Below are 13,206 nucleotides of genomic sequence, written 5' to 3'. Positions count from 1 at the left end.
TGGTATTAAACCTCCCTTATCCACTAATAAAAAAAGTCCTGATAGATTCAAGAAGGATTGGGATAAATTAGAGGATGATAAAACAAAGAGCAATGAATATGGATCCAAGAAGACTTGGGTTTGAGTTCACTTCTGGCATTTTCCTAGCAAGTCATTCAAACTCTGAACTTGTTTCCTCATCTATATAATGTGGATACCAATGTCTCACAAGGTTTTTATAAAGCTTAAATGAGATAATGCATATAAAACTCTTTGAAAACCTTTAAAATACTACATGAATATTAGTTATAATAATACTTAAAGTGAAGTTGGGAATTTCCAAGAGATGGTGCTAAACTTTGAAAATTTCATACATGGAAGTTATCATGGTCTCGCACAATATCATCAAACCATACTTAATTAAATGGATTGCTATATGTGCCAGGTACTATGCTGTGTTTTATAATTATTTTCTTATTTAATCCTCACAACAACTCTGTGAGATAATTGTTATCATCATCCCCATATATAGATGAGGAAACTGAGGTAAAAAAGGGTTAAGTGATTTGTCCAGAGTTACATAGATAAGGTCAAATTTGAATTCAGGTCTTCCCAATCCATGTTCAGTGCTCTATCCACTGCAACATTTAGCTGCTCATTGATACGGACTCTGTAGAGAGTTGGTGAGTTTCTTGAAAGTTTTTAAGCAGAGGCTGGATGACCACTTGCCTGAAATTTCACTAGAAACGTTGGTAAAGTTTTGGTACTGTTAAAAAAAAAGATCCTTTGTTGTAGATAATATGTTGATATTTGTACCTTTGTGTAAAATAAAGATAGGAGAGCATATTGTGAGACTAGAAAGGAAAGAAGATGAGCATACTGGGCTTTTCAGTGGAGATGGAAAAGCAGGTGGAAAGTATGTAGATATAAATTCATAGCAATCATTGTTCATGGGAACATTTCCTGTTTATAAGTCAATGTTCCTGCAAACACTTCTATATGTTTCAAACATTATCTAAACATGAGTGATTGTGAATGTAGCCAGCCTTTGGAGCAGGGAGACTGGATTTATGAAAGTCTTGCACTATTAAGCAGGGAGATGGGGCTTAGTTTAAGGAAGGAGAGTAGGAATAAGAGACCATCAAGAAGAAAAATGCCATGTTATATGCTCATTTTTGCTATGTTAAGTGGATATAAATACTTAAAATGGCCTGTTATGCAATTAAGCAGATGGATAGAAGTGATCATTCCACCCCTAGCATCTCACTAATAGTGAATAATATTCAGGAAGGTAGGGAGCTGGCTGAAAGCCTAACAATCAGCAGGAAACTCGCTGTTTATTTCTACAGGTAAGTCTCAATTTGTTGCCACCAGAAAAGTTAGTTTGCTTCAGTACCATTATTTCTCATGTTATTGAACAAGATATCAGAAGTCTAAATAGTTGTTTGGTCAACAGATTTCAGGTAACTATGAGAAGAAATAATTTAAGAGTAATATCTTTATTATTGAATATTTCATTCTGTTTGGGGTGAGCAGCTTTACATATACCCCTAAAACAGGTAGTTTTAACTTAAGATTCATTAACTTGTTTTTAAAATATTTAGATAACTTTTTTCGATATAATTTATTTCCTTTTGTAATCCTATATATAATGCATTTATATATGCATATATATGTATTATGCATTTAAAACTTTATTCTGAGAAAGGGTCCATAGGTTTCATCAGACTGCCAAAGATTTCTTTGGCACACAGAAATGTTAAGCACTATCTGTAATATTCTCAAGATGAAAAGATTATTTGATATATGAAATATCCTGTGACCTTACACATAATTCCCAATGTTACCCCTATCTAGTAGATTGCTGCATTTCATTCCTTGTAAACAGACTTAAATAAATGAGGATGAGGAAAGTGAGGGATGTACCTTTTATTTAAAGATTAATTTCTGCAATATAAGGATTGTGGGCATGAGAATAAGTTATAAAGGAATGCTCTTTTTGTGGAACAAGTAGATTTAGTTAGAGAAGAATAAATGTCTTATGTACTGCATGTTTATATAAATTCTTGCCTAACAAAGCAATCACTATGACAGTTCTCTTTTAGACATCATAAGATGTGGGGTGCTATTTACCTTATTGAATCCTCCCACCTATCATAATCTACCCCAACCTGATTTTTTTTCATGATTTGTATTTGGGTATGTTATTGGCACAGTCCAAAAGGAAGAAGAAAGACACATAGAACATAGAAGGGCAGGGAAATAATGAGAAATAGCAAAAATATGGTGTAAAAAATGGCAAATGAGATGATTGGAGAAAAAAGTTAAAATAATAAAATGGGAGATTAAAGAGATATATATATATACATAGTATATGACCAGCACTGGGCTAAATACTGTAATTGTGAATATGAAAGCAAGAATATATTAGACATTCTTGTAACACCATTGTTACAGTTTGCAGATACTAGATTTCATTGAATATTTGCTGACTTGGTATGTTTAAGAAAGAAACAAAGGCATACAAATACAGCTAGGAACCAGGGGAGAATGACAGTAGAGAGATATAGAGGGATACAGATTTTGAGACAAGAAAATAAAGAGATATAAGATAAGAGATATGGTGGAGGACATCAGAAAGAACCTCATTATGAATCCTAAATTGAAAAAACAACAACAGTTACCAAGATTTTTCTGGGATTTTTAGCAATTGACCCCATCTCTAATTTGTCTGGTTTCCAAAGAAGCCTTGCTCTAAAATATCCTTTCTGTTTCTGATTATTCATCTTTTCTTTTCTTTTTTTTAAAGGAGGACATAAACAAAATGCCAAGATTTTAAGGCAGAAAGGAAACCAAAAAGGCCATTTTTTTAAAAGAATGCTTTTAATTGAAGAATTCTTGAGCTGAAGGGTTTTTTATTTTTATTTTTTGTCTCTAAAACACTGGAAAAAGAAACCAACAGAAAAGATGAACAGAGTGAATAATGTCAGTTCTAGAGGATATTTTATCCTTGTGGGATTCTCTGACCAACCTCAGCTGGAAAATGTACTATTTTGGGTTATCTTGATTTTTTATTGCTTGACCATTGTGGGTAACATGACCATCATCCTGATTTCCTGCCTGGAACCTAGGCTCCATACTCCCATGTATTTCTTCCTCTCCAATCTTTCCTTACTAGAACTCTGTTTCACCACCAGTTGTGTTCCTCAGATGTTGGTCAATCTCTGGGGGCCAGAGAAGACAATCAGTTACATTGGTTGTGCCATTCAGCTATATGTTTTCTTGTGGCTTGGAGCCACTGAATGCATTCTCCTTGTTATTATGGCTGTGGATCGTTCTGTGGCAATCTGTCGACCACTACATTATGTCTCCATCATGCACCCCCGTCTCTGTGTTCAGCTGGTAATTTTGGCATGGGGAAGTGGCCTGATTCAATCAATGATCCAGATACCATCTACTTTACATTTGCCTTTCTGCCCTCACCACAGAGTAGATGACTTTGTATGTGAGGTACCAGCCATGATTCGCCTATCCTGTGGGGACACTGCCTTCAATGAGTTTCAGCTATCTATATCTAGCATCCTTCTCCTGCTAGTGCCTTTGGCCCTCATCCTGATCTCCTATGGTGCCATTACCAAAGCAATCCTGAAGGTGAAGTCAACTGCTGGACAGAGGAAGGCCATTGGCATCTGTGGCTCCCACCTTCTAGTGGTATCCCTCTTTTATTGTACTGTCACAGCTGTCTATCTTCAACCCAAAAGCCAATATAGTCAGAAACAGGGAAAGTTCTTTACCCTCTTCTACACTGTAGTTACTCCTACTCTTAACCCCCTGATCTATACTTTAAGGAATAAGGAAGTAAAGATAGCATTAAAACAGTTAGGAAAGAGAAACCGGATCTTCTGGGATATCTGTAGAAGATGATAAAATGAAAACACTGAAAATTAATGCTAGAAATACACAAATCTATGCATGTATACATATATATTGTATAAATGCCACAGATATGTGTATAATATCTAGCCACAAATGAACTATAAAAATAAATACTAAGTAACTAAATATAACTAAAGACCACCTCACAAAGGTTCTGCTCCTAGTCTCTCTTCACATAGCTCAAAGACAGGCCATCTTTAATAGATCCCATATCCTTTTTGGTTGCTAGATTTTTGGGTATAAAGGCTTAAAATTAAAACCTTTCCATTGTTCCTGGGGAAACTTGATTTTAGTTCAAGATGAGGATATTATTCAGACTTGCCATTGGTCTCAAGAGAAAAGAAAGTGGATGGGTACAGAAGATGATAAAACTTGGAAATAGAAGACTCATTAAGGAGATACCCTGAATTGTCATTGGTTACCTTTACAACTATTTAATTTTTATAGAAAGAAATAGGTAGACAAAACCTAGTTAAGGTAGATGAGATCCTAACATAAAGGATTTTTAGATTTTACCTCCAGAGTGTCAAGAACAAATGTGCACCAGCATTTTAAGGCCAACCTTCACTTGGGTTTAATTTATGGTCTAAATATGCCCAAAGGGCAATAAAGCTGTGAATACCCTTTGACCCAGCAATTCCACTTTTAGGTCTTTTTCCCAAAGAAATCATGGAAGGGGGAAAGGGACCCACATGTACAAAAATATTTATAGCTGCTCTTTACGTGGTAGCAAGGAATTGGAAGTTGAGGGGGTGCCCATCAGTTGGGGAATGGCTGGACAAGTTGTGGTATATGAATATAATGGAATACTATTGTGCTGTAAGAAATGATGAGCAGGAGGAGTTCAGAGAAACCTGGAGGGTCTTACGTGAGCTGATGATGAGTGAGATGAGCAGAACCAGAAGAACATTGTACACAGTATCATCAACATTGAGTGTTGACCTACTGTGATGGACTATATTCTTCTCACCAATGCAATGGTACAGAAGAGTTCCAGGGAACTCATGATAGAAGAGGATCTCCAAATCCAAGAAAAAAAAAAAAGAACTGTGGAGTATAGATGCTGATTGAACCATACTATTTCTTTTGTTTTGGGTGCTGTTGTTTTTTTTTTCTATTTTGAGGTTTTGCATCACTGCTCTGATTTTTTCTGTTGTAACAGGATTAATGCAGAAATAGGATTAATGTTATTATGTGTGTATATATATATATATATATATATGTGTGTATATCTATATCTACATCTATATAGATATACAGATATAACCTATATCAGATTACCTGCTGTCTAGGGGAGGGGGGAGGGAGGGAGAAAAATCTGAAATTGTAAAGCTTGTATAAACAAAAGTTGAGAACTATCTTTACATGTAATGGAAAAAATAAAATACCTTATATGTAAAAAAATAATAATTAAAGGAACAGTGAAAATAAAAAAAATTTAAAAAAAATTTATGGTCTAAAGCAATAGTTGTGGTCTTCCTGTAGCCACATCCTAACTGGTCATTGATATCAAGGGATGGCCAAAGACTTCATTCAACCCCAGAGGTCTAACAAAAGTTACAACAGTGAAATAGGGATTGGAAAAAAGGGTACAATAGCACAAGGTTGCAGAAATCAGAGCATTGATGGTTGGAAGCAAACCATCTGTGGCAAAAAGAGATAAAAGCTATTTTGTTGTTATTGTTGTTGTTGTGTCCAACTCTTTATGACACAATTCAGGGTTTTCTTGGCAAAAATATTGAAGTAGTCTGCCATTTTCTTCTCCAGCTCATCTTACAGATGAGGAAACTGAAGCAAACAGGGTTAAAAGACTTGCCCAGGGTCACAGAGCTAGTCAGTGTCTGAGGCTGGATTTGAACTCAGGTCTTCCTGACTGAAGGCCTGGTGCTCTATCCACTACACCACCTAGCTGGCCAAAACTTAGTTAGCAGGGGAAATGAACAAATAATGGATAAAAAAACTTGGAATGTTTTGTTGAAGGGAGATATCCAAGGACTTGTCCAAACCTAGTTCACATTTCTGGTTAGTTCATTCAATTAAGGTATATTTTCACTCAACAAAGGTATTAGGGAATGATTTCTTCTCTGATTCTTACAATAACAACATTTAAGGGACACTTTAAGTTGTAATATTTAATAATGCACCAAATAGAGAAATAAAATTAAAAGATTGATTTGAGTTCCACAAAAAGTAGAACTCTTTTTTTCTTAAAGTTTATTTTTCAGTTAACTAATAGCTTATTGAATTTGTTAATTTTTTTTAAAAAGTATTGCTTTTGTTTGTAGGCTACATATTCCTTAATTTTCTTCAAATTTTTTCTCTGACGAAGTTTCTTCTTTTGCATTAATTTTAGTGTTGCCAATTTGCTCATTTTTAGTCTTTGTAATTAGTTGGCCAGTTTTTTGGTTCCATTTTATTTTTTAATATTAGTTTCTAGAGATAAATTTACCTCTGAGGTCTACTTTATCTGTGCTCCATAAGTTTTCCCCTGAAATATTAACTTAAATCCTACTTCTACTATTTTTCCTTATTTTTCCCTTGATTTTTAGCTCAATTAAGTATTTACTGTTTTCTCAATGTCTGTAAGATAATATCTAACTAAAAAATGAATTACTTCCCTCACTATGCTTATGGTTCTGTCTATCTAAAGCTAATAATAATAATAATAATATGTGATTGAGGTATTCAACATTTAAAATGATTAAGCAGAGTAGTCAAGCAGGTTCAGATATTAAGAGAAAACCATGAAATGAAAAGAGGTAGTTGAATGTACAGATAGATACATAAATACATATATTCTTAAATACATATATGAATATGAAAGTTTATTTAAATTAGTTGAGTAATTTTATCATGACCTTTGTGGCTAGTATAACAGGCATCTAGTTAGGGATCAGGGATTCAAGTAACAAAAAACTTAGTTTTGGAAGGCTGCAGACAAGTCCATGAAAAAAATAAATGCTCAAGGCAGGGGTACCTCAGCCTTGGCTTCAGTTCCACCTTCCTACTAACTCAGCTCAGAAGGACCTTGTAAACTTCAAATGATTGGGATTTCATAATTATCTTTGAAATTGTAGATGAGTGATAATGATTGCATGAGATGGACAAGATTAACTGAATAAAATAAGGAAAGGCAAATTCAAGTATCTACAAGGAGTCCTGCAGAAATGCTACACCATATCTAAGGGTAGCATCCCTGAGGGGCAGATCAGTTGGGAAGGAGCCTCAGCCTCACTCACAGGAATTCTCACCTCACAGATAGTGAGGGGGTCAGACATCTATCTGAGCAGGAGGTTGAAGGACCTTCAGCTGCCAAGAGATACCAAGCCCAGCTATGCTACCGAGATGAGGTTCTAGACTGTGGCTGAAAGTGAAAAAGAACTAGAACAGCCAGGGTGAGAGCAGTGGGGTGGGGACACTGCTGGCTGTAGGCACTTACAAGAGAGCTAAGTTCCTTGTTATGGTTCCAGGACAGAGTGGAAAACTGAAGGTTACAGCCACTGGAAAATCATCAGGGAGAAAAAGCACTTCCAGCATAGTGTGTCTGGGGACACCTTAGCTGTGGCTTGAAGGGAGGAATGAGTGCTGAGGTTGGGGCCAGGACAGGGCTCAGAAAATAACAGTAAGAAGTTCCTGAGGAAAGAGGCAACATCACCCAAATCCAGGATCCAGAGGTCATAGCTATAGCTAAAAGCTGCTAAAAGTTTTAGAACAAAAGGGTAAAGTAGTAATAAAAATTTTATAAAATATACTGATCATTACCTGAAAGAAACCCCAGGATGAAAACCAACCTACAGGAATATCATAGTCAAAATTCAAAACCACCAGGTTAAGGAAAAATATTATAAGCAAGAAGAAAAAAATTCAAATACTGTGGAGCCACAATTAGAATTACACATGACCTGTCAGCTGCTACACTAAAAGACCACAGGTCTTAGAACACTTTATATCAGAGAGCAAAAGAACTGGTGTTGCACCCAAAAATAACTTACCCAGCAAAATTAAGTATAATACTGAATGGAAAAAAGGAACATTCAATGAATTGACAGACTTTCAGGTTTTTGTCACAGAAATACCAGAACTTAATGGAAAATTTGACATATCAGATCCAGGAGAAATAGAAGGTAAACATCAAAGACCAATAACAAGTGATTCAATAAAGATAAAAATGTATACTGTTCATATGTGGAAATGTGAACTGTATTCTTAAGATGATCATTAGAATTTGGGTAGTTTGAAAGAAGGTTGGGGATAAGCTTGAGTATGACGTGGTGATTCTAAAAAAGCAAAATTGTGTAGAAAAAGGCAAAAACAGCAATTATCTCATACAAATGAGGTGTGAAAGTAAAAACTGATTACAAAGATTATACATTATGGCCAAGCAGGATTCATACCAGGAAAACAGAGATGGTTCAAAATAAGATTTTAACATAATTGGGGGGAGCCAGGTGGTGCAGTGGATCAAGCACCAGCCCTAGATTCAGAAGGACCTGAGTTCAAATCTGGCCTCAGACACTTAACACTTACTAGCTGTGTGACCCTGAGCAAGTCACTTAACCCTCATTGCCCTGCAAAAAAACAAACCATCAAAAAAAAACCCAAAAACAACAAAAAAAGATTTTAACATAATTTACTATATCAATAATAAAAGTAACAAAAATCATATACCAATAGATGCAGAAAAAGCATTTAATAAAATATAGCACTCATTTCTATATAAAAAAAAACAACTGAAAGCATAGGCATAACCATTATCAACTATTATTTGTAATGGGGATAAGCTAGAAGCTTTCCATAAGGTTAGGTGTGAAAGAAGAATGCCCACTGTCACCAATATTATTAAATATTGTATTGAAAAAACTAACAATAGCAATAAGAGGAGAAAAAAAATCAGAATGCGGAATGAGGTAATAAAACTATCTATTTTTGTAGATGACATACTTGAAAAATCCTAAAGACTCAACTAAAAAGTTCATTCAAATTATTAATTTCAGCAAAGTAGCAGGATATAAAGTAAACCCATATAAATCATCAGCATTTCTATGTATCACCAAGATCCTGCAAGAGATAGCTAAAGATACTCCATTTAAAATAACTAGACAATATAAAGTACCTGAGAATTTACCTATCTAAACAAACCCGAGAGCTATATGAACAAAGCCATAAAAAACTTTGTACATAATTAAAATCATATTTAAATAAATGGAGAAACATAAATTATGCATGGGTAGGCAGGGCCAATATAATAAAAATGACAATTTTACCAGAATTAATCTACCTATTCAATGCCATCCCAATTAAATGACCAAAAAAATATTTTACTGATCTAGAAAAACAATAACAAAATTCATTTGGAAGAACAAAAAGTCAAGAATATCAAAGGAACTAATGGAAAAAATATAAATGAAAGAGACTTATCAATATCAGATCTTAAACTATATGATAAGGCAGCAATTATCAAAACTATCTGCTATTGGCTAAGAAACAGAAAGGTAGATCAGTGGAATAGGGTAGACATACAATCTATAACAACAAATGAATATAATAGCCTAGTGTTTCACAGATGTTAAGACAAGTTTGGGGGATAGGAATTAATTATTAGGTAAAAATTGTTGGGAAAGGTGGAAAGTAGTCTGGCAGAAATTAGGCATTGATCAATACTTTACACCATATCCCAAGATAAGTTCAAAATGGATACATGACCTAGAAAAAGGGAGAAACTACAAGAAATTTTGAAGAACATGGCATATATTACCTATCAGACTTATGGATGTGGGAACAATTTATGAGCAAATAAGAGATAGAGAGTATTATGAGATGTAAAATGGATCATTTTGATTACATTTATTTTTTTATAAATAAAACAAATGTAGCTAAGATAAGAAGGAAAGCAGAAAATTAGGGGGAGGGGCATACAGACAGTACTTCAGGTAAAGGTCTCATATCTCAAATATAAAAAGAGCTATGCCAAATATATAAGAATATTAGTCATTCCCTAATTGATAAATGGTCAACGGATATGAATAGGCAGTTTACAGACAGAAATCAAAACAATTTATAGCCATATGAAAAAAGACTCTAAATCTTTACTGATTAGAGAAATGCAAATTAAAACAACCTTGAAATATTAGTTTATACCTATCATAGTAGCTAAAATGATAGAAGGGGTAAGTGACAAATTTTGGAGGAGATGTGGACAAATTGAGATCTTAATTCATTGTTGGTGGATCTGTGAGCTGATCCAACCATTTTGGAGAGAGATATAGAATTATGCCCAAAGAATTGCCTATACCTTTCGACCCACTAATACCCCTCTTAAGATTGTTTCCCAAGATGATTAGGGAAAAAAGAAAAGAACCTACATGTTCTAAAATATTTATGACCACTCTCTTTGTGGTGGCAAAGAGCTAAAAATCACAGGGATGCCCATCAGTGTTGGGAAATGCCTGAATGAATTGTGCTACCTGTTCACAATGGAATAGTACTCTGCTATAAGAAATGATGACCTCAATGATTTTAGAAAAACATGGAGAAATATAGAGTGGAATGAGCAGAACCAGGAGAATATGCTATACAGTAACATAAGTATTATTTTAAGAACTTTGAGCAAAATAGTTATTCTGACTATTACAAAATATCCAAATTTACTGCAGAGTCTATGAAGGAAGAAGTAGCTTGAATACAGAAAAAGGAACTGAATATGTGTGTATACATACATACATATATATGTATGCACACACATATAGATTTATGTCTGATGGTAGCCATCTCAAAGTTTGGGGGAGGGAGGGGAAGGGAAAAAAGTTGCATAATAAATGGGTGGTATATTTGAAAGAAATGGCAAGTTGTACATAGTATATTGGCAATCTCACGGCAATACTCTGTTTCTATCCCACTGTAATGATTGCAGTGACGCCACCTGCTGGAGACTTACTGTAGAAAAGCTCTGCCATGAGGAGAAGGCCTCTAAGGGCAAGCCATGTGGTCAAGGTCCTTAGCCTCAGGAAGTGACATTTGCTCGTGGGTACTGTCTATCAAGGCTACCAGCCAATCAACTTGAGGAGCCTCCCATTTCTGGGAAGAGGACACGAAGTAGGAAGCGGACACTGGCAGAGGGGTTCTGTCTCTTTTGGTTCCTGACCTCGCCATGGTGGGTCGGATGATGGGGTCTCTTAGAAATAGTTAGATTTTTACCTTTCTCTCTGATCCTAATGCTCTTTAGTAAATACTTAAACACTTAAATACTCTTGCTAAAGCTTATAATTTATTGGTGACCACTCATTAGATTTTGGATAGTATAGCTAGAATTTTAGCCCTCTTACACCACTTTCTTATGGAAATGCCTGTTTCATTTCTTAAGTTCAGAATAAAATAAATACATTTATTTGTAAAAAGAGAAAGAGGAGGGGGAGAAGGAGGGGAAAGGGAGGGAGAAAGGAAGATGATACACAACATAATTCAAGAAATATGAAAAGAAAACTGTCCAAATCTTTTAGAACCAAAGGGGAAAATAAAATAGAGAATCACTTGGCCACTTTCTGAGAGAAACACTGAAATGACACTTCTCAGAAAAGTCATAGCCAAAATTTGGAGCTCCCGTAGCGTCAAAGAAAAAATACTGCAAGCAGCCAAAAAGAAAGGGGAAAAAACTAAGGAAGCAGAATCAGTATCATAGAAAATATAACAGCTAAGCATTCCACACAGCTTTCCAAAAATTGAAAGACTTTTCAGCCAAGACAGTAGCAGTTTAAAAGTAACATTTAAGCTAATGTGTAAATCAGGGCAATCTGGAAACTTGAATGTGTGCAGAGGGAGAGAAGTGAACAACATTTCACTTTATCAGTTCTGTAAAAAAGTGGTAATGGAAAATAAAATCTATTTAAAATTGGTACCATAAAAAAGAAAAGAAAAGAAAATATAACAGCTAGTATTATAAAGGGATGGAAAACCTGAATATTCAAAATGCCTAAAGATAGAGGCTTATAAGCAAAAACAACTTACCCAGAAAAACAGGGTATAATCCTACTAGGTTAGAGGAGGAATAGTGAAGGGAACCCATAGACCTATATTTTACTATGAAATAACAGATTTCCAAGTATTCTTGATTTAATTAAAAAAAAAAACAGCTGAGTACAAAGCTGGAAATGTAAACACAGGAGGTAAGAGAAACATAAAAAGGGTGAATGCAAGTTAGCAATAAAATCAAAATGTACGGTGCTGAAGTGTTTTAATAAGGGGAGATGATTCAAATGTGTCCCCAGAATCCTAATATCCTAAGGGGACAAAGAGGTAGATAAATATGTCAGGTCCTGGGAATATTTTTTATTATTTTTCAGTTGTCTTAAAAGAAGAAAGAAAAAGGAGGGGAAAGAGAATGCACTAGATAAGAAAGGGGGAGGAAGATTGAGGTTGTACAACTAGACTATAAAAAAGGAGGGGATGAGAGAAACAGTTGAAACTTCTTTTATCTTAATGAGTCAAAAGATAAAGTATACACACAGGTTTTGGTATACAAAAACATTCAAGTCAACAGGTAAATAAAAAGGAATAGAGAAAATAAGGGAGGTGTTGATTGTTCAGTCATTTTCTAAGAAAAATTAAGATACTATTTAAGGATTTAAGTAGAATTTTAGAAAACTTAGAAATGAGAGCTGACAACTATCAAAAGGAAATGTAAAGGAATATACATAAGTCTAAGCACAGCAGAGCACCTTTACCTCCCCCCCCCCCAATAAAAAAGACCATGTACAAGGGCATAAAAACTTCACCAAAATGGGGAGAAATTTGGACTCATTCGTAAACCAAAACTTCTTCAAAAATTCAAAAGCAGTGTGGTGAAACTTTGTTATAGAAGAAAACTGCAAATAATATGCCATCATAAGTTCAAAATGGATACATGAATCAAATATTAAAGATCATATCATAAAAGAGGATCAAGGGAAAAACTACCTCCCAATCTACAAATAAGAGTTCATGAACAAAAGATAGAAAATATTCCAGAAGATAAAATCAACAATTCTGAGTACATAAAGGGACGTTGGGGGAGACCCATATTGGGGGAGGGGGGGAAATATATATATATATATAGCAGCTGGGGAAGAAAAGGCTGTGTTTGTTGGCATGGAAGGTACAGAGGTATGGAGAGATTGAAGATTAGAGATTAGAGGATAATAAGGACAACATGGAAAAGAAGACAGGAAGGAATTGGGTCAGGCATAAAATTAGAGGCATTTTCACCAATGAGGGAGAAGTACCACTTTTTGGTGTGAAACAGGAGTAAAAAGGGAGGTG

The 13,206-nt window shown here is 34.9% G+C and overlaps 1 protein-coding gene across 1 annotated transcript; it reads left to right on the top strand.

Moving 5' to 3' along the window:
* Positions 1–2,946: 2,946 nt before the first annotated feature.
* On the top strand, positions 2,947–3,903 carry LOC122754944 (olfactory receptor 2H2-like). The gene has a single exon (XM_044003372.1). It carries the CDS (start codon positions 2,947–2,949, stop codon positions 3,901–3,903), a length of 957 nt encoding a protein of 318 aa, XP_043859307.1.
* The last annotated feature ends 9,303 nt before the right edge of the window (positions 3,904–13,206 follow it).

Source organism: Dromiciops gliroides, chromosome 4, assembly GCF_019393635.1.
Source record: "Dromiciops gliroides isolate mDroGli1 chromosome 4, mDroGli1.pri, whole genome shotgun sequence".
NCBI classification, from domain to species: Eukaryota; Metazoa; Chordata; class Mammalia; order Microbiotheria; family Microbiotheriidae; genus Dromiciops; species Dromiciops gliroides.
The sequence above is the reverse complement of the archived record's forward strand: the minus strand, read 5'-3'. Positions and strand labels throughout refer to the sequence as shown.